This window comes from Lissotriton helveticus, chromosome 2_1, assembly GCF_964261635.1.
Source record: "Lissotriton helveticus chromosome 2_1, aLisHel1.1, whole genome shotgun sequence".
NCBI lineage: Eukaryota > Metazoa > Chordata > Amphibia > Caudata > Salamandridae > Lissotriton > Lissotriton helveticus.
This window is the reverse complement of record NC_136059.1, coordinates 968,309,984-968,325,819: the sequence shown is the minus strand read 5'-3', so window position 1 is coordinate 968,325,819 and position 15,836 is coordinate 968,309,984. Positions and strand designations below refer to the sequence as shown.

The following is a 15,836-nucleotide window of genomic DNA, read 5'->3' as shown; positions in this document are numbered from 1 at the left end:
CTTTCTTATCTTGTATTAACCTCTTTTTCCCCTCACTGGGATGGTGTATATATAGACTCTCACTAGTTGCAATATGTTTTGCGCTACAGTGTTAGCCGTCTTTTCCCTTTCTTTTATATCTCCCTTTCGCCTGTTAATAACTTCCCTCTCATCACAGCTTTGTAAGTCTCCCAGAGTGTTGCAGCACATTCTACAGTGCCAGTATTTTCAGAAAAGTAGTTTTCTGTTGCTGCATTCAGTTTATCGTGAATGAACCTTGGTTATAGACAAACATGTATTAACCTTGTTTTTGACTGCACATTAGACTGGGGTATCGTGAGCTTTCCCCTGAGGTAAGAATAACTAGTTTATCACATGCAGAACACAATGTGCTTCTCTAATTTGCCAATTCCTAAACACAGCTAGACTATTCTGCCCACAGAAATAATAATCGATTGCCTCTCAATGTAATGACCTTTCTGAGCAGTTAGATTGGAAGACAAGGGTTCAGTTCAGACTTTTCATCCTAAATTTACACAATATGGCTTTTTTCAAACAAATTACATTTTGCGAATCTCACTTTGCTCTAAATATATCCAGGCCTTTGGGAAATAAATAACTTTAAGTGTCTCACTCTATGGTCATCTGCAGATTCAGAACTTTGATAATGATTGCACGCATGAGTTGGCATGTGAGTCGTACTTCATATTTTTTTTTTAAAGATATTTTTATTAACTTTTCAAACCAGCCCCTCCATACAGTCGGTCAGCAGTGCTTATGGAATACAGCATAACAACAAATTATTCATTCCAACCGCTACCCCTAAACCCACCCAAACCCTCCCTTCCCTCACCGGTGTGCCTTAATAGGTTAGCCCAAACATAACAATAGTGTATCTACCAACAGTACGAAAATATACACCCACATAAATAGAATCGTACCGAATCACACCAGTTCATCCAGTACCCCTTGTTGATTTTCCAAGTCCGAGTCATCCCCAGATTCTGCCTCTGGAGTCTGTAACGTTGCCACCAACGCTTCCCAAGCCCTGGCACCCTCCATAGCTTTGTCATTAGCAGTGCGCATGGCCTGTTGCAATCGAAGCGTGCCCTCACTTTGTGCCCACTTTAACAGCTCCGACCTCCACCTCCCTATATTGGGTCCCAGCGCTGACTTTAAATGTGGTGTAAGTTCCCGTTTAGCCAATAAAAGGCCCAAGTCAATAATTGTACTTGTTATTTTAGTTTTGGAGGTATGTGGGAACCAGTGCAATAAGCATACACCCATATCTAACTAAATCGTACGGTCAGTTATTCTGAACAGTAGTGCCCCCACCTCCTCCCAAAAAGTTCCCAGATTAGTGCAGCCCCACATCATGTGCCGGAAATCAGCCCCTTCTAGTTTACATCTCGGACATTGTGCATCCGCAACCCCAAAATACTGAGAGAGTTTAGCTGGTGTTAAATATGCTCTATGTAAAACATAAAACTGTATTAACTGAAACCTGGCATTCCTGGTACTCTTCCAGGATCTTCTCACTAGTTGCACCCATACGTGCTCAGGGATTTCTTTGCCAAGATCCACGTCCCATTTCCCTTGAAGCACAGGTAATGGTTGCAACCCCTCCGTAGACAGAGGTTTATAAAGGTACGTGATGGCCTTAAACGTTCCTGCTGCCATTACAACATATTGACACCCTACCGAGGTTCGCGGCTCGGAAAGTCCTGTCCCCCAATAACGTTGTATTGATGAGGTAAGAGCCGAATGGAGTAAATAATCCCCCCGCGGAAGGTCATATTTCAGCTGTAATGCCTGGAACGACAACATAACTTCGTTTTCATAAATGTCTCCTATCATTTGTAGGCCTAACTCCTCCCAAGTGGCCAACGCTGCCCAATTTCCACCATGAAGTAAAGCGGTACACATACCCAACGGTATCTCCGGGGCATACGGGCGAGGGAATCCTGCTCTGTGCTGACTCCTATTCCAACATAGACATAACGTGCGCTCTTCCATATTGAGCGGTTCAAGACACATCTTCTGCTGGAGTACTATGAAGGATAAAATATATCAAGGGATGCGACGTCCTTCAGGGCCGTCTGGGCCCCGAAACTCCCTGGCAAAAGCCTGAGTGAGCCATTGTAGTTGCACCGCCAGATAGTACCACTCAAAATCCGGCACTGCTAGTCCCCCATCAGCTCTCGGACGCATCATTGTAGTCATAGCTACCCGCCTTCTGCCCGCCCCCCAGATGAGGCCTATCGACATGGAGCGAAGCTGCCGGAAAAAGGAGCCCGGTACCCAAATCGGCAAGGTGCGGAAAAAATAGAGCAGACGGGGAAGCGCCAGCATCTTCAGGAGGGCGACCCGGCCCATCACTGACAATGGCAACGTACTCCAAAACCCAAAGCTTCCTCTAAGTCCCCGCAGAGCCCTTCCCAAAATTCCCTCCAACTGATCTCCGGGGCAGTGGTAAATGTTAGTGCCTAAATATGGTAAACAGTGAGGCTCCCAACGAATTTCGGCCACTGGGGGAGAGCGCATAACCGCCGGTGCGACCGGGAATAGGCAGGTCTCCACCCAGTTCACCTTCAACCCTGAGAACTGTCCCAGTTTCTGAAGCAGGGATCGAGCACCCTCTAAAGCCATATCAGTATCCGCAAGGAAGAGCAACAAGTCATCCGCATACAATGAGATATAGTGCATATCCCCACGACAGAGCAGGCCCGTGTAATATCTCCCTAATCTGGCATGGTCGGCCAAAGGCTCAATGGCCAAAGCAAACAACAATGGGGAAAGGGGACAACCCTGTTGTGTACCCCGTCCCACTGGGCAGGCCGACGAAGTTGTGATTCCTGTTCAAACCCGGGCCGTTGCTGATTTATAAAGGAGTTCCGTCCACTTTACAAACGAATCCCCAAGGCCAAATTCAAGCATGGCTCAAAATAAATATGGGCACTCGAGGCTATCGAACGCCTTCTCAATGTCAATGGAAAGGACCGCCGCAGATGGTGATACCCTATGATCTTCTCCCAAGATCCTCAAAAGACGTCTCACACTAGACGCAGTATTACGCTTAGGAATAAAACCTGCTTGATCAGGATGAACGAGTTGGGCCATGTATGGGAGCAACCTAGTCGCAAGAATCCTACTAAGTACTTTATAATCGACTGTCAAATTGATAGCGGGCGATAGGCCGAGCAGAGCAATGGGTCCTTACCCGGTTTCAACAGAGGGACAATAATGGCCTCACGGGCAGTAGCAGGCAACATCCCCAGCTCCCAAGCCTCTCTATAAACTAACAGCAGCCTAGGGGCCAACACATCCACATACACTGAATAAAATTCCACCGGGAGTCCGTTCACTCCTGGGGTTTTCTTAAGCGCCATCTTTTTAATTGCATAGCGGATTTCACCCACTGTAATCTCCTGACCCAACGCCTCCCTCTGAGCAGGTTCAAGGCGAGGTAACCTTGCCTCAGCCAGGAACACATCCAGTTCTGCACCAATCCCAGCTGTTTTACTCTCATACAGATCTGGGTAACAGGCCAAGAACAGTCCATTGATTCCCCGCTGAGTGTATTCCCGCTGTCCCGTTGGGGTGGTCAGGGCCAGAATAGGCGTGCCGCTTGTGGCCGGGTTGGCCAACCGGGCCAGTAGTGTGCCCGCCTTATTTCTTTCTGCATGTGCGCGTACTAAATATTCCCTATGATCGAAGCATCGCAACCTATCTATTTGCTTGGTCACTTCCTCTCGTGCAGCTAAAACGTCTGCCTGCGCCCCCAAATTCCCTTGCTGAGCTTTCTCAACATGACGTAAACGCTGCTCCTACTTCTCTATATTGCTCAACAGAGTCTTCCACATTCCTGTGGATTTAGCAATGCATAAGCCCCGCACCACCACTTCAACGCAAGGGTCGAGGCAGTCTGCTCATTCTCCAAGAAATAGTGTTCTATTCCCTCCTGGACCTCTGCGCGAAATACTGGGTCTTCCAATGTTTCTGGACGTAATCGCCAGGTGGGAATCGTGGCCAGCTCGCGAGACCACCCTAAAGTCACCAACAAGGAATTATGATCGGATATTGTCCTCGCCAAGTATTCGCTATGACGAACCAGCCCATGGACACCTGGGGAGCACAAGAACGCATCAAACCGCACATGCAAATCATGCATGCCAGAATAAAAGGAATAATCCCGTTCACCCACATGCTGTGCTCGCCATGTATCGATTAATCCCCATTCAGTTTGCCAATCTCGTCTGAGTTTCGAAAGTTTATGGAAAGGGGCCTGAGGGAGAGGAGGATGCGAACGGTCCATAACAACATCCGTGACTGAATTAAAGTCACCCCCAATAATGACAGGGCCAGTTAACATAGCGGCCAGCTTCCCTGATAAATGGGCAAAAAAAGGCATCTGTTCTACATTAGAGGCGTACACACTCGACAACGTGATATCCCTACCATCTAATCTTCCCGTAACGGCTACAAACCTCCCCTGCGGGTCCACTATCTGATGAGTTGGCTGAAAAGGGAGCCCCGCCCTCACCCAAACCAATGCACCCCTAGCGAAAGCAGAGTACATCGTATAGAAGAGTTGACCCCTCCACCTACACTGCAGCGCTTGACCCTCGGTCTTATCAATATGGGTCTCTTGAAGAAATGCGACTTGCACCCCCTACGTTCTAGGTAAGCGTGGATCTTATGGCGTCTCAACATCGTGTGCATTCCCCGTACATTCCATGTCACACACTTGATCTCTGGTGATGTCCCCATAGTGTTGATGAATGTCATTCTACAATTTTGCTCCCCATACTAGGACACCGGTGAGCCCCATCCCCGATATAACTCCCTTGCCCCACCCCCACCCCTCCCCAGAACAGGGTCTAAACATCAGGCACCCATCCAAACCCCAGCTCAACAAACCCTCTGGCAGCCACCAGAGACTCACACCTAGTGTGAGGATGGAAGGGTGACTCTACACCGATGTAAACAGGACGGCAGCTGCTACCCTCAACATCGTCCAACCTCTACGGATGTGCTGTCTGAGCCCACGGGGGGCCTCCCTTCGACTCCCCCGATATGCAAATAAACGCGCAGGACCCAATCCCCGCAGCCCCTCAACAATGTCATCAAATAATGTGCCCACCCACCGGTCTAAACTGGCAATGCAATGCGCCCCCTTACTATACTCAATAAGCAACGACCAAAGGTCAGTCATTGAACAGTTCCTCCGCCGTTCGGGGGGTGACGTGCGGGAGAGAGATGCTCCCAGCATCCGTGCCCTCGGAATCCGGGTCATCCCAACCCTTCCCTGATCCAGTGTCCTCAGGCGAAACCTGGGAGACCGTTCTCGAGATCTCCGAGACCGCCCAAAGGGCTGCCAGCCGTTCCCTCTCCGTCTGTGACGCCGAAGGTGTCCGCGGCAATGTTTTGCGCTTCCTTATGCGCCTGGGCCGTGGCGGTGCTGCCCGCTTCACACCGCCACCTCCATGGCCATCGGTGCCCGCTCGATGAGACTCCAACCAACTCCACGCCTCTTCCGGGCTACTGTACAAAGAAGAAGTGCCATCCAGCATTACCTTCAGATGGGCTGGGAACAGGAGGGAATATTCAATACCCTCTGTACGGAGGGCCTTCTTAACTTCGATAAATGAGGACCTTTGACCCTGAACCTCAAATTTATAGTCCGGGTAGATGGAGACGGAGCTGTTGTCCACCTTGTATGGCCCCGCTGTTCGTGCTTTCTGGAGAATGATGTCCCTGTCTTTGTAGTGCAGCAACCGGGCCACAACTGGCCTGGAGGGCCGTCCGGGCGCCAGTAGACGGGACGGGACCCTATGTGCTCTCTCCAAAGTGTAAAACTTTGTGTGATCCTCAGGACCAACCACAGCACCCAGCCAAGGCTCCAGATAATCCAGCATGTTCTCCCCTTCAATTCCCTCTGGCAGGCTCACCACCCGTATGTTGTTGCGCCGATTGCGCCCTTCTGCATCTTCGGCACGCCTCTCCAGGATCTGCAATCTCCGAGTCACATCCCCCAGAGCGACATCCATCGCTTTTTGGGCAGGCTCGAGCTTCGCCAGCGTATTCTCAGCCTGTTTGACTCTATCCACTAACTCGCCATGATCCGCCCGGAGTAACCCCAAGCCAAGCGTCACCTGGGCAATGTCACGCAGCAGCGCCTCCTTTGTGTCGGTAAAGGCCTGGAGAATCTGGTCCATCTGCGGTTGCTGCAGTCCCTCCGATGGCGCCCCAGTCGCCTCAAGCGGGCGAGAATCAGTCGTCTCTTCATGCGGGCCTGGAGGAGCCGCCCCCGGTTTGGGGCGAGGGTCTTTTTTCCCCATAATCGGGGTCAACAACGACCAACCACCGCCCTAAGAAAGCTGGCCTCCACAAACAATCCAGGCGGGCCCCAAATCACATCAACCAAGGGCGTCCCGCCCCGTAGGTGAGGGGAGAAGGGCAGCAATGTCCTCAAAAGCAGCCCCATGGAGCCCCGCCGGTCACAGAGCCGCCCAACAGCCCCCAGCCCCCCCCGCTCCAAGGCGCTCCCAGCAGCAAAAGCTCCACTCCTGATAATCTCGGAAAAGCGAGGCGCCAACCGCAGCCACCCCGTTGCAGATATAAATTCAACGTGGGCCGCCACACCTCATCAAGCAGTCCCGCTCAGGGGGCCCCAACCACCACCATCCGGCAGCAAGGCACAGTCTTGAGCATCATCCCAGCATCAGCGAAAATTAAAGTAAGCCGGTCCTTCAAGAAATCTCAGCGTGAGTGAGTGGCCCCTTCCTCAGTTACCACTCCTGTACAAACGGGCCCCCTTCGGCCGGCAGCCGCCACACCAACCGCCCGCTTGCCAGCTCCCACCTCCACGTCACCACAGTCGAGGACGGGCAGCCACAGCAAGGGAAAGGTCTCCGCGAAGTTAAGGGTCACAGGGGTCAGCGAATTAGCAGCTCCGGCGTCAGCAGTCGAGAGGGCACCACTCCTTACCCCCTGTCCGCCTCCAATCAAGCAGCAGTCCTTGCCACACTTTCACCGCCACTCTCTGCCTCCAAGGCACCTAGGTCCTCACCACCTCTCGGGCCACTTCGCCAACACCAGATGAGCAGCAGCACAGCCCAGTGTCCGTCGGCCGAGTTCCACAGCGACGTCCCTGCCCCCGATCAACCACGGCCATCCAGGCCGCCGCGTCGCGCTTCCGATCGGCTGGGACCACCACTCCAGCCCGCGGCTTATTCCGGAAGGTTAGGCCACACAGTATGGCCGCTGCTCCGCAATCCCGGCCAGAGGCATAGCCGTCGTCGCTAGACCGGGCATCCCCCAACAGCCACAAGGGGGGTGCCGCCACAATCCAGCCAGAGGGGGGACCCCAGGGAACCCCCGGAGCCCAGTTGCGGTGTTGGAACTAGGATAATTGGCGAGGCGGACGCGGAGCTCACAGCTCACACGTCCATGCCAATCGGCGCCCAAGCCACGCCCTGTGAGTCGTACTTCATGTGGTCCATTGCCCAAGACTCCTCTACATGGAGGATAGGAGACAGGCATCATCCCAGTACTTATTAAAGCCCACTGCCCAATTCTCATCAACATGGAGGATAGGAGACAGGCATCTTTCACATAACTTAGTAAAGCCCACTGCCAAATTCTTATCTACATGGAGGATGGGAGACAGTCATCTTTCACAGCACTTATTAAAGCCCAGTGCCCAATTCTCATCAACATGGAGGATAGGAGACAGGCATCTTTCACATAACTTAGTAAAGCCCACTGCCAAATTCTTATCTACATGGAGGATGGGAGACAGTCATCTTTCACAGCACTTATTAAAGCCCAGTGCCCAATTCTCATCAACATGGAGGATAGGAGACAGGCATCTTTCACAGAACTTATTAAAGCCCAGTGCCCAATTCTCATGTACATGGAGGATAGGAGACGGGCATCTTTCACAGTACTTAGTAAAGCCCACTGCCCAAGCCTTATCTGGTGCTACCACTGCAGACAGCTGTTTGTTCACATATCCTTTATAGATATGGTAGCAGCTAGTGAGGGGTGCGGGTGCTGGATAAAAAAGCTGTAATAGCTGCAGCTGAAGACGCTTCACTAGCCTTGAGTTGCCCCTCCAGTCCTACAGCTAAGATTTAGCCCAGAGCCAAACTGCCTGCCTCTGCTATCCGCAATGATGAATAAACCTATTAGTTGCAAATGCGAAACGGCTCGGTGTACATAAAGACAAGAAATGCACCTGGGGATTTCTATCCTATCAACTTCAGATATTTAGCAGTTTTGCTAATTAAGCTTTCACTTAGGAAAACAAAAGCCAGATAATGACGATGCTCGACGAAAAAAAAACTGTATGAATCCCAGGCACATTTTGTTTGTGCAAAAATAGCAGTTTCATAAAATTTGGGGTAAGTTGCACAAAGGATGGGAAAGAATATGAGTTAATTTCTCTTTGGCAAATAGCACTAACCTCCAGACTATCCACCCTCTAAGCACTTGTGCAGAATCAGATAAAGGCAACTGGTGATGGCAGAAAATAGTGACGTTTGCAATGCCTTGCAAAGCATTAGATTGCCAACAGCCTATTCCACAAATATGGCTTAGAAATAGTGAATAAATGAGAACACCAACAATAGATGTGTAATAAGGCACAGTATATGTTACAAAACGCCAGGTTGCCACAATGGAAGAAGTAGTCTTTCTGTTGCTTACTACACTCGTGGCCTTGCCTGCCACAAACAACATACCGCTGCGTGAAATATAAAATAAAACAATCCCCACAAAGAAGCTAACGTTTTTGAAAACAAGTATAATTGTTAGCGTCCCTAGAGAAAATGTCATAATGGATATGAATCACTGGAAGGGCAATCCAAAGAGTCTACTAAAATCTTTGCAATTGGTTTCGAGGGGCACTGTATGACCTGGTGTAGCTGGATATAATCAGGAAGAGTAAGTAATCGAGACAGTAAATATCGTAACAGCACAGAGATATCATCAACAAATATTGAGTATCAAGGAGGAGGATTGGTGGACTCATGTCCAAAACTTAGTCCCTATATAAAAAAAAATATTTGAGTGCTGTTCTTTAATACTAACCGCAATCTCGCAACGGAATGCCACCAGTACTTTGCGGTCTGCACTGACGCATGAACCACTGCGTGGCTGTGTGCCAAACAGAGGTAAGTAATAAAAATGGAGGTAAAAGATATTCAGACAACAATCATGAACTTCTTGCTCTTCGCTCACACTAGACAGTACCTTTGTTTCTGCTGCATGGGCTGCTGTCTCATAGCCATGTATTGCATGTCCTCTTGTAGTCGATTAAGAGGGGAGTCTGGCTTGACACGAATCCCGTAGTAATGATATTTAGAGTTCCCCCTTTGGACAAAAAAAGAGGAGGAAAAGGCATTACATCTATAAGCAGACAAGAAGTAGACTTTACTGCAGTATTACAAATTACCCAATTCTCTTTCCCTCACATGCACTTCTCTGGAGTTCCTACTGAACAAACAACAATGCACTGACTACATTTTCACTTACGTCCTTCACCAAATATGTTTTAGACACAACATATCTAGGCTTGTGTAGGATACAGTTGGCATTAGAACGAGGAAGCATGCACAAGAAAGGAATAAAACGTAGGCCTGTACATCGGCATGGATCTATCCAAGCATTCTGATCAACATAACACATTTCTTAATTAATAAATTCGAATACTGGTGCAAGATAATAAAAGCAATAATAATTTTGAATACATAAAAGCCAACATCTCCAAAAGAATTGGGTTAACCAAAACTCATTATTACTGTTTTCATATCATCTGACGTGGGCCACGGTTTTCAAAGAGGGCCATGGACATTTGCCTTTCTCATCTAGCTGAGATACTAATGACGCTGCCCAGCCCACTCCTTCCTGATCCCACTGACAATCATGGCCAATCCCTCTTCCTACCCAGCACAAACTGATGTGATCGAGCTGGGAGGCGACAAGGCAGGAAGGCCAGGAAGATGAAGATGTAATAGCGTGCATTCTGTTCTCCCAGTCCATTGACACATATGCCCCCACCTTCTGGACCAATTTGCCGTCAATGTTATTTAAAAGATATTTATGCGTCAATATTATTCCGAGAAAATATTTTGAGTGAACATTTTACTGTATACCGTTTAAATTGGTTGTTAATTTGCAGTGGATCGTACAAGACCTGTATAATGGATATCCACAGTGGGTATTAATTACTGCTGTCTGAGTTGTAATGACTTACAGGTGTGAACAATTATATTCACTCTATGTTGGATCTACAGCTATTGACCAGAGACATTTTTGTCCTTTGAGAAATACAGGTTATAGTTAGGGGTTTTAGTCGAATCCCAATTTTCCATCTGCAAATATGGATCATTAGACATGTATTCAATTATGAGATGCAAAGAAAGAAAAATGCAGGCAAATAGCAGTGTGAGACCTCAAGAATACTGGAAACCACTGCAAGATTACCAGAGATCCACTGGTCCTCCCAGTTATCTGTCCCTACAGCACAGACAATCTTAGTATGGTACATCTCACACTTTCCTGGATCTATAAGTGGTCCAAGAATGCTTGAAGTACTAAATCAGGAGGGGATGCATGCAGAGGCCTATTCAGCAGGTTCAATCCCTTCGACCAATCTGTGTTCAAGCCATTTTGGTAGGTTACTGGGCAGCCAATCAGAATGAAAGGGGATCCACAATTATTGTCACAAGTGGGCATTGGCTATTATGAAATAGCATGTGCATGCAGGGCAGTCAGAGAGTTTCACCAGCACAGAACTACAAAAGACAATGCACCAGTGCAATGATGAAATTGGAAAAACTGCCAGTTTCAATTAATATTTGAGCCATAATAATGAATTCAAGGCACTAAATCTTCTTTCTGGTCAGGGTGCATTGGGTTCTAATGCATATAGGACCCTAATCAGGTACATTAGCATAGCCAGGTATATAAACGAAGATACAGCAGGTACAAACTGATGGAAAAGAAAATACTTGTTTTCTGGCATCTCCTCCATCAGGTTATCAAACTCCCATCAGTCATAAGCATCTGGCATGAAATGGCCAACAAGTCACCAGATAGGGATGATCTCCGAGATGTCCCTCTCCTCACCAAATAATTATACAGGGCTCAGTATGGAATTATCCATTGCTGGCTATTATTCACCATGCTAACAGCCTGAGAAAAATCATGTTCTAGGATTAAATGGCCAGTGCAGAGGTCTTGGAGAGAGAACATGATATGGCACCAGAATATAGTAACCAAAATATTGTCTGTCCTAAATATTGTGTACTAGATATTCACAAAAATATAGCTCATTTGGGGTGAAAAGGATAGGTTGAAATGTTTATGATCGATATTTAGAACACAATCTTTCTGTCATAACTTATATTTGCTAATGATATTACGATGACACAGAAGCAAGGACATGCCTAATGGTGCCTCTAACGCAACTAACTGAGCTAAAATATTTAATGTGAACGTAGGGGGGCTTAAAAGAAGATTAGGGCCGGATTCTGGTGGAAGGGTGTTATTGCATCTTTTTTTTTTTTGGAATGGACAAGAAAGAGTACAAAGGCCCATCTTTGGCTGACCACAAGAATTTTTAATAAGGCCAAAATTCCAAGCAAGAAAACTGCTTTAGTCACAGAATCAATAAAGGCCCTTCTGACAGTTAGTCAACATTGGAGGGTCCAGGTAGAGGAGTAGATAGCATTGTGAAATATACCCTAATGATAGCAGTTCTTCTGCAAAGTAGGTAGCTTTGCATTATAGGATGAAACCGCATTTGGTACTAGGACCACTTAAAGATATAGATTTTCTCCTTTGCAGAACCAATATAATTTCCTTTATCAAGCAGAATAAGAAAACTAATGAGTGCATCAGCTCACTTTCTAAAGATTTTTCAAAGTGGCACCCAAACATCTCTCAAGCTGGATGGGTGATTTATAGGACAGTGCAATTGTTGACATACTCAATAAAAAGTGACTAGACAAAACTAGAAAGGAGTGAATACAGGTCGCAGAGAGTCAAAATAAGAATTACTTGAGTACACAATGATCAAACGATCCATGGTAGTCTGCCCAAGCTGCACATTTTAAAAATAATCAACTTTGTTTAATTTCAAAAACCTTTTTTTGTATTTTATTTCACCAGTCAATGATTCAGTGTTTTGAAATGCCATAAATGGAAACACTTTATCTTGCTGAAGTTTAAGCTGAAATACTGTAGATTATTACAGTTCTCTTTGGAAGAAGGAGGGCAAACCGCAACATTATCTTAAGGATACAAGTATTATTTGCAAAATATAGAACACAAAGTCTTACTCCTCAGACTACTAGAGTACTCTCATCAAAAGAGAAGTGTATGGAACACTACATGCCACAACATGAACTGAATTATTTAATATCAAAGGCATTCCTAATTGCCTACAATTAATATTTAGCGTTCTGCAGACAAAGATTTCATAACTAAAGGGCAAATTATCATTAACAAAGGTTCATTAATTTCTTATTAGTACAGAAGTATTTTACAAAACAAAAATGTGTAATATTATAGAAAGGTTACAATCAAAGAGCACTGACGATTAGTCACCCATTATTAAGGAATTGGCTCCAGTTATTGAAAGGGCATATATTCATTCTAACACAGTTATACGTGGTTCAAAAGGTATAATAAGGGAAACTATTCTTCTGCTGACAAACCTCGGGGTACAGTAGTCTATCCAGCTCAGAAAAAATCTGCCCAAATGGGCGGTGGGGAGGAGGTCCGGGCGTAATTTATGACAGCATTCCTGATGATGGGGGTACAGGCACTGGCGTAGGGAAGTGCGCTGTGGTGTCTCAGTGATCTTAACAACAGCTGAGGCACTTACAGGGTGAGGAAAAGGGGACCTCATGTGGAAAGTAGGTCTCACCCTCTTCGAGGGGCATTCAACTGGGTGTGCCTTGCGGGTATTGTGACTGCGGGTGTAGCATCATTGCTGATTGTTTGCCGGAAGCGCATGAGTAGCATGGCCCACTCTGGGTAGATGGGGCATCTGCGCACCGAAGCACCTCCTCGTTTTGGAGCACTTCTTCCTCTGCAGCACCCCATTTGTGTACTGCTCCTGTCCAATCCTCTAAAGGGGGGCCGTAGGCACTCGCCAATGCATGGTGATAGCTCGCTTGGCTAGAAGGAGGGCCAGGGCCATGAAGCGTGTCTGCAACTTGAGCTGCTTCTTATGCCAAAATACACCCAGCTAAGAGGCTTCCCAGGAATAGATGCCCGGGAGTCCTGTAATCCCTCGCACTGTAGCATGAATGATGTGCCAATAATGCTGCAAAGTTGGGCAATCCCAGAACATGTAGAAGAGCACCACGTTAGGAGCGTGAAAATGAGGGCAGGCAAATTGTGTCAGCATCAGATAGGCCTGTTGTAGTATGAAGTACTGTATATTCTTGAAGCAGGAGTTCCGGGAGACTTTCTTTGGTAATTCGAGAGCTGGCTCCCATTCTTTGTCATAAAGTGGGCTCCCGCATTCCTCCTCCCATTTTTGGCAAAGTGGGGCGAGAGGGAAGGGTGTCAATTCTCTTATGGCCTTATACAGCCGGATGATAAGATGACGCCCGCAGCCCATTGTTAATGCAGCGTAGAGCACTGGGTGAGTTGTGGGCTCACCTCCAGATAGGTCCCAGAGACGCCGATAAGCCCAAGCTGTCGATGAAAGAGGAACTGCCCCGGGGGGAGCCCACTCTCTTTAGCCAGTTGGTCAAAGTAGAGAAGTATGGCCCTCAGAAAATAGGGCCTCCGCCTCGAGAAGCAAGTGGTCAGTCCAGATTCATAATTTACCAGCTGCTTAATAGCCCTTGCCTCAATGCAGACCACCCAGCGGCAGCAATAGGGTGTAGAGTGTGGTCCATCGAGAGAGGCAGTGGATGCAAAGCATACTTGTCCATGCTATAGTCACTTGTATGGGATAGGTTGAGGCAGGCTGGGCTCCTGGCAAAAGTAAGCAGTGAATTACCTGCAACGGTAAAGGTCCAGATTCTGAGCAGGTCTCCTCAAGATAGCAACCCGCTGTACAGCAAGACAGAGAGTATGCCTCAAAAGATGGGGCACTGAGGCCATCCCAGTTAACCGGCAGCTGCAGCTTCGCCGGGGCGACTCGTCTGCACTGATTCCCCCATGTAAGGGAGCAGAGCAGTGTGCCCAATTCCTTAAAGAAGGAACGGGGGAGAACCGGAAGATTCGCAAAGAAATATAGAAGGCGGGGCAGGATGACCATCTTCGCCAGAGCGATCTTTCCTGTAGGAGCTAGGGGAAGGGTCCTCCAAAAGTCAACTTAGGAGCGTATACTGCTAGGGCCCTGTGGTGGTTGCCCTCTTACAAGTCAAGGGGCGCGTGCCAGGCGAGGTGAGAGTCGCCAAAGCACAACTCTCGCAGGGAAAGATCTGGCTGAGAGGTTAAACACTTGACTTCGACCAATTGACCTGCAGACCAGCTGCAGCAGCAAAGTTCGACAGTGTGACCTGAGAAAGGTCGGGTCGGCCGAACAATCTCATATGTAGAGGAGCAGGTCGGCTGCATAAGGGGATACACTGTGGGCTCACCCACTAAAGTGATACCCCAGTCCTTTCCCTCCCCCAAAGGCCCACAGCTAGGGGCTCCATAGTTAGGGAAAAGAGTAGGGGGGAGAGCGGACATCCTTGGCATGTTCCACGACACAATGGAAAGGGAGCCGAGTTGTAGTGGCCCAAATGAGTCTGGGATGAAGGATTTGCGTATAATAGCTTCGTGTGTGCTAAACGTTTGGGTCCCAGTCTTGTATTGTACATTTATCGTTGCCAAACCTTTAACTAAAAACTGTTTTTCTAAAGTTTGGGTCCCACTCCTATACGGCATAGCACAGTGAAGAGGTAAGCCCAGGATAGGGTGTTGAACGCCTTCTCCAAGATAAAAAAAAGACAAGCCCCACCTCGGTAATGGGGTGGCATTCAGTGTCCTGATGGATCAACCACACCAAGAGCTTGCCAGGTCAGTTGCCCTCTTGGTGACGTGATCCTTAAATTTAGGTGGTCTTTGCCTCCGCCAGCCCAGCTGCCGAAGCTAGGGTGGCGTCCGCCGCCTTGCTAAAGCTGGTTACATTGTGTTCCGCCTTATTCAGGTCTCTCTCATGCACATTTCTGGCTACCGCTATCTGTCTGATGAAAGCATCCCAAACCACAACTTTGAAGGCGTCGCTTTCCAGTATCCTGGTGGATGCCGTGCTGTGATTTTTTGAAAAATAACGGCAGATGTTGGTTTCCTGCTCCTGATGGAAGACCTGGTCCTCGAAACAATCACATGGCAGTCTTCAAGTGGGGGTGGGTGTTAAGGGGGGCCTCCACCCAATGGTCAGAAGATGCGCGTCATGGTTAGAAAGGACCCAGCATACGTAATCCACATGCTGGATCTGTGGGACAACCGTGGGAGAGCAGAGGAAGAGGTCAATAGAGCGAAATTAATATAATTTTGTCACAGGGTGCCGGGATCTCCATGCATTCACTAGTGACCAGTGGTGTACCCAAGCACAGAAGTGTTCCATCTGCGCATAGGGTAGGGAACAAGGAGACCTGGAACAGGCTTTGCACCCTGGTCCGCCCATTTTAGATAGTGAAAAGGCAGCCAACCAGTGTGACAACTGGATCAGGGCAGCTGTACATGGCACTGCCCCTGAAATAAATAAAACAGTCAAAAGAGCATCAGTAACCGCACCTTGGTATAGTCCGGATTTAAAAATCATAAAAATGAAATGTAGAAGAAGTGAACAGACCTGGAGGACTGATTATAGTATCAAGTATAAGTTAGCTTAC

General features: G+C 47.9%; 1 protein-coding gene across 2 annotated transcripts in view; it reads right to left on the bottom strand.

Moving 5' to 3' along the window:
- Positions 1 to 15,836, bottom strand: part of RFX3 (regulatory factor X3) — a 638,508-nt gene that overhangs the window by 134,075 nt on the left and 488,597 nt on the right. For both annotated transcript variants that reach the window (XM_078675714.1, XM_078675716.1), the window contains one exon: positions 9,238 to 9,357. In XM_078675714.1, coding sequence (XP_078531840.1) covers positions 9,238 to 9,357 — 120 coding nt within the window. The remainder of the gene's footprint in view (positions 1 to 9,237; positions 9,358 to 15,836) is intronic.